The sequence below is a fragment of the Magallana gigas genome, chromosome 3 (assembly GCF_963853765.1).
Source record: "Magallana gigas chromosome 3, xbMagGiga1.1, whole genome shotgun sequence".
Taxonomy (NCBI): Eukaryota; Metazoa; Mollusca; class Bivalvia; order Ostreida; family Ostreidae; genus Magallana; species Magallana gigas.
Window position 1 is genome coordinate 17,322,276 of NC_088855.1, and position 6,204 is coordinate 17,328,479.

A 6,204-nucleotide genomic window follows, 5' to 3' on the forward strand; every position below is an offset into this window, starting at 1 on the left:
AAAAGAGAAATAACTAGCTTGAACTTCCGATGTACTTTTAAGAGGTACTGCTTTATTTACACAGATCATTGCGTAAACTGCGATGCATTGAAATCTGAGTACCTCTATAGATACTTTATCAAAACATAATTTCTTATTATAAAAATATAATTTGAAGTTTTAAAGGGCAATTAGATAAAACCACATGATTCTCACAACTCGGTTTTATTTCAGCCATAGAAAGTGCGCTTAACAAAAAGGCACAATAAACGTATGTAATGCCAAAAAGTTCTACTGCTTTGTTTTTGTTTTTTTTGATTTTGCTTTGGTCAAGATACGATGTAGTTGACGAATTAGCTGCAGAACCGTAGCGTCACTGGAAATTCGGGTTGACGGACCGTTAACCCGAATTCCCCCTGAAGCAACAGTACTACAGCTAGTGTCGAATATCAACAACACTATTTATATTTCTTCACAATTTGTTCTGAAATTAACCTTTTTAAAGATAAACACGAAATGAAGAGAGGTTTAATTATATTGGTGAGGATTTCCCTTTCTCTGATATTCAGAAAACAGTTTGATTTATTGAAAAGGTGTCACCTATCCCCGGTTCTTGCATATAGAATAAAACGTTTAGATTGAATGAAGTAATTTGATATTTGTTGTTGATTTATACATTTACCTTGATCACTAAACAAGGAAGATTTAATACACATTTCGTGACCATTTCAACATATTTAGCGATAAAACCATAAATATTTATGTTAAACCAGGTACATGCTATGTTAAAAGCTCAATTTTTTTTAATGTACTTCCTTATAATCCATCTACTGACGAGAAACTAGCATGACACCCGTAGCCAATGAAAAGCGCGGGTTCGCTAACAATGACTTGGGTCTGCAAGCATGTCGTCTAAGGTAGGACTTGATCCAGAGGGACAAACCTTCGTATCCTATAGTTAGAATTAAGCCAGTATCATAAGGTTATTCTTAACGTCCAAAGGCGGAAATTTAGGATCAGATAACTGTACAATGTAACCGCACTACATGTACCAAGTCAACGGTGATTTAATTAACACAATACTTGAATACCAACTGGTTAAAAACAGCACCACTTTATTTGGACACTTTATATGGATATTAACAAGTCATACAAAAATGAAAAAATAAATAAATAAATAATGCTGGTATACTTGTACATGTATTTACCTGAAATAATGAAATAATGTTCTTTGAAAATTTCTCAATACAAAACAACTCCAAAAAAAAAATGGTTAAAAAAGGCACGACACATGCCTGTACAAATAATAATTTTCCAAAGTTAAACTATCATGAAGTCGAACAATATCTATCATCTCCAGGGGGTATCACGACATGCACATAGACAAATACCACGGAAATATGAATAAAATATATTTACTTTAAATTTAGTTTATTCATTATACATGCAGATGAACCATTATTTCGGGGTAGACAAAGGTCTGTCTATAATTTAGACACCTTTCATCCTTTTGCATTCTATAGGAAAAGAATAATTGTTTGAATTGGAGTTTAACATGATTTCGTATATATCTTACAATTCTCAGTGATGTCGGTGTTTACGTGGAAGAAAAATCCCTGAGTTTACTCTGTCAAAGGTACCGAGAGGTACCGAAGATTTAATAAATACCGAATCTCCATTTCGGTGCAGCGGGACCGTTCGGTCGTCCGTCCTCGAAGTCGTAATGTTCGTCTCCCGCCAACAGCCTGGCTTCCTGTGTCTTAGCTACGTCCGGTAAATGGTCGATGCTGACGTTGACGTAGTTCCGCTTCCGTTTATTTTCTATGTACTCTTTGAACGTTTTAAGTCCTTGGGATGACCAATGCGTAGTGAGAAGCATTCGCCGATAGGCGTCCTTCTTGAATTCCATGTCCTTTTCACTCGCCCAGATGGCAGGCGTCATACTGACAAAGACGACGAAGCGCCATCTATCGGGATTCGATCTTTTTGCGATCGGAGGTGTGTTGTCGTGAACGGTCCTAGAGTCCCATAGAACAATGCCGCCCTTGGGCACCGGAACATTCACCAAGTTGCATCCCTTTCGATAAAAGAAATCCTTCTGTGTTTTAGACAATTTACAAAAATCACTACGTTCTGTTCTCTTTGTAGCATCTGAAAACGTTTGATAAAACTCAGCATGATATAAATGTGACTTTGGTAGCACCCTAAAGCAATAATCGTCTTGGGTCTGCTCCTCCAGATAGACGGCCCCTTGGTATGCGTGAAGACCCTCTCGTCTCACCCCTTGGTCTAGGTGTAACCAGTCAGTATGTGGGTCACGATAGTCATCAGCTGTAATAATTTATAGATATCTTATCAGGACAGAAATATTCAGCGGTGTATTTGAAACATAGAATAAATGTTGTCAAATCTTTCTATTGTTTTGAGACGGGACGCTATGATTTGTAAATTGCTATAATTACATGTATGTATATGTATTTGACTTTCATTTGCATCCAAAATATTACTAAAGCAAGTTAAAAATTTGGTAGAATAATGCACACCAAAACAAAAACCATATCAAAACTCAAAAGAATTAGAGAATACAAGTGATTTATTATAAAATTTAAAGAGATTATTTCTGTGTACCATTTAGAGGTGGTTTGGAGATGGCTATTCCGTCAACACTAGAGAGCAGTTTCTCCGTTCCCCACACTGCTTGGAAAACAGCCTTGGCCCTTAGACGCACCTCCCAGCTCTGTTGAAAATGACCGACTCTGTAAGATTGTATGACAGAGCTCTTCTTTTGGAGGGGAATCTGGCCCTCTTCAAACTTGCCTACCCAGTCCCTGAACTGTGACGTCAGCGCGTCGCATTCCTTCAGGGTCAAAAGGTCAGGGACAACTGCGTAACCTTTGTCATACAGCTCCTGACGCAACTGTTCTCTAGAAGACACCATCAGATCATGTTTTTATTTGAACAGACTATTTTCAAACTAGAATATGCCTTGAATTGGCATATTTCTTTTTTGTGTGCCTGCTCGAACAACCTCGAACACTAATTACTAAGATCAGTATTTAATCAAAAATTACAAATAAATTGAATTATTAAATGATTAATGAATTCAAAAGAATTCCAATTTTTTAAATATAGGCTTGCAAAAATAACGTATTTATCTCCAGTTACGGACAGGCTATGCCTCCATCTTCCGTCACAACATGTCAATGCAACAATGTGCATTTAGTCCTGTGACATTATTAATTGCTGGCATCATCTAAGCCAGAAATTAAGTGTTTGGTCACATTAAATGATCAAATATTAAATAACGTATGAAATTCCAGACGTCGTACATGGTCTTTCATAAAAAATATTCGAAAAGTTTTTTTTTTAAAGAACAGCAAAGCGTACTGAAATTTACCGGGAAATTATACGAGTACTTCCCTGTTAACTCATCCATGGACAAAGTATATCACGCTTCGGTAGTGTTGTGTTCTGCATCAACAAACACCACTTCCTATTTTTTCTCTCCCTCTCTATTACACTCATCGTACTGACCAAAACATGGTTTATTGTGTGTTTGTAATTATAATATCAATTTTTAAAATTATAAATCATTTTGATTATTTTCACATCAACAAATGCATAATTTTGTAATTTTATTTTTTCGTCAAAATCATACATTACTAAACATAGACAAAATTTTGCAACAAAAAACTCATTTACACAATAAAGTGACAAATAAATTTCACTTAATAGTTACTGTACATATTTTCATCTCAGACCCACAAAATATATACGTCAACGAGTATTCCTTTTTAATAACCACTGACTTATGATAATATGATGATATACCAGAATACTGAACGATTTTTTTTAAACCTTTCCACATGAATAACTGCAATATAGTAAACATTCCAGCCGGCTACTTTATTACTTTGTAGTTTATTACCATGAAGTCAATTGCAAAGATATTTTCATATATGGAGAATTTTAAATTAGTAAAGCAAATATTTCCTTTATATGCATAGAAAATCTCTACCTGGATATTATGTTTGAACTAAACCTGATCAAATATCAATTTAAAAACCGATCCCCATCCCATTTCCACCCCGAATTTTGTGTGGCTAGACTAAAATATGATTTTAGTGAATGGTATAAAAATGTAACTGTTGACGACGATTCGGACACAGTACATGGTATGATGGAGTATGATTTGTTGGCTCTTGAAAGATAAATATGGCACTCTCAGCCTTCGGTCTCGGACAACAAATCACGTTGCTTTCTCACTGAGTAAAATAAATTATTTATCATCCCCCCAAGAAAAAAAGGAGACGTAAAATTTCAACCAAATAGGATAAAATGCGAATGTTTACTATGCGGAATAAAACATTGTATAGTAAACTTCCCGTGTATGGGGGAAAGTTTACAATCAAATATAAAGTAAATCTTCCGGAGATAATTGACCATGGTGGAAGTTTACTATACATGTATATACGACACCAGCAATTTGCATGATTATATATGTATGAGTCTTTCCCAGTACATACCCTTGTTCTCTGCCTAGTTGTTGGTTGATGACTTTTAGTTTAACATGTATATCTCATAAGTAAGTAAGCAGGTGACTAGGTCAGCGGACCAAACAAAAAGTAAACTTGTGCCCCTTTCTTCAATATTGGGTTCATGTTGCATATATATAAATATAATTCTGACAAACATAGAATAAAACATGTAAAAACATACCCGTCAAAAGACGTGTTCCCTTGATTTTCTGAACCAGAAGCCATTTTACGATGGAAATATTCACTCAAGCTCTTTGCTTATTCTGTATATGCTCAAGTTTAATATACCCATAAACAAACTATTTATAGTACTACGGTAATTCTTGATTGCACCATCACTGGCAACGCGTGTACAGGCCATCGAGTTATCTTTCTTCGTACTTATCAAGATACAAAGGTAATCGTTCAAGGTATCACACCCGAAACTGACTAGTCAAATTCCTTATCCTCTGTGACTGACCAGTCAAATTCCTTATCCTCTGTGACTGACCAGATCTAATTCCTTATCCTCTGTGACTGACCAGTCTAATTACTTATCCTCTGGGCTCTTTCAGTGTTTCGTTGCAACTGCCAAGGATATTTTATAAACTTTGTTTTCTTCTGATAACCATTTTTTCAAGGGACTACAGTTTTCAAAGAGCAGGCATTTTGTGCATGTTTGTTTACATTCAAACGGAAAACTTGTGGTTAGTTCGAATATAGATACATGTATTTTGAGAAAATCTTTTTAAATGTTAGCGAATAAGATAGATAGCAAATAACATTTCTAAATATGTTTTTCAAGAACCAAACTAACCGAGTTTATGCCCCCCCCCCACTTTAGGTTGGACAAGACACACTTGAATCCATTCTTTTAGAAGGACCCCCTCCAAACTTGAACCAGTGGTACAAAAGAAAGACCATAAAAGTTTAATTGAAAAAAAAACCCAACAACATATACTTGAAACAAAAGTCTTGTATTCTAGTCGATGGAATTTTAGATAGGTATATTTATTGTAGTCTATCCATTAATGATTGAATGTGAACCCAATTTTTTAAAAAGCGAAATCAATAAAATAGAGAAAACAATTGCCAATCCCGTCATTTTCGGTGCAACCCACACACAAACTGTTTCTGCTATCATCCGTATCGGGTGAATATTTTCAAGCGAAATTTTAAATCTATATTTATTATCAATATGCAATAAATTCACAATTAAACATGATACATGTATCAGTTTGTTTACCAATGTGAAAAGGCATGAAATATATCTATTCTATATCAAAATATGTTTAACAAATGAGAATGCATGCTAATAGACAGGTGCATAGCACGAATTTAGTTTGATTTTCTAAAAATTGTTTTGAGTATGATTAATTTTGTTTTTATTGACAAATACAATTATGTAAATGCCTGTCATGTCTTTACCAAACAATCCACGTACATGTACGTCACGACACACGAGACTATAATGAAATTACGTCACGCCTGTGACGAGATGGAAATTAATATTTAATACCATGCCCTGCGGGACGAGTAAACCTTTTAAAAAATTTAAACGTCGTGTCGGGAAAAAAAAATCAACCAAATAACACAACAATCCCCTACACTATGAAAAAGGTAGTTCAAGAGTTTAAAAATGTGACGTTAATTTCTTCCTTGGAGTGTTGTTACTCAAAGAAGTGTTTGTCGATTTGTGTTGTACAGT

General features: G+C 34.9%; 1 protein-coding gene across 1 annotated transcript; it reads right to left on the reverse strand.

Annotated features, from left to right (window-relative positions):
- Positions 1–1,160: 1,160 nt before the first annotated feature.
- On the reverse strand, positions 1,161–5,307 carry LOC105322807 (uncharacterized). The gene is made up of 3 exons (XM_011421699.4): positions 4,699–5,307; positions 2,608–2,903; positions 1,161–2,310 (listed from the first exon to the last, which is right to left on the reverse strand). The coding sequence occupies exons 1-3, from the start codon at positions 4,740–4,742 to the stop codon at positions 1,637–1,639; spliced, it is 1,014 nt and encodes a 337-aa protein (XP_011420001.1). The 5' UTR covers positions 4,743–5,307; the 3' UTR covers positions 1,161–1,636.
- Positions 5,308–6,204: the final 897 nt, after the last annotated feature.

What these genes read in the sequence shown, in the direction of transcription:
- LOC105322807 (XM_011421699.4), bottom strand. Translation starts at nt 4,742, where the DNA reads ATGGCTTCTGGTTCAGAAAATCAAGGGAACACGTCTTTTGACGG. An exon ending in GGGAACACGTCTTTTGACGG is followed by an intron (nt 2,904 to 4,698) that starts GTATGTTTTTAC and finishes GGTGTCTTCTAG; the next exon opens with AGAACAGTTGCGTCAGGAGC. An exon ending in CTCCAAACCACCTCTAAATG is followed by an intron (nt 2,311 to 2,607) that starts GTACACAGAAAT and finishes AAATTATTACAG; the next exon opens with CTGATGACTATCGTGACCCA.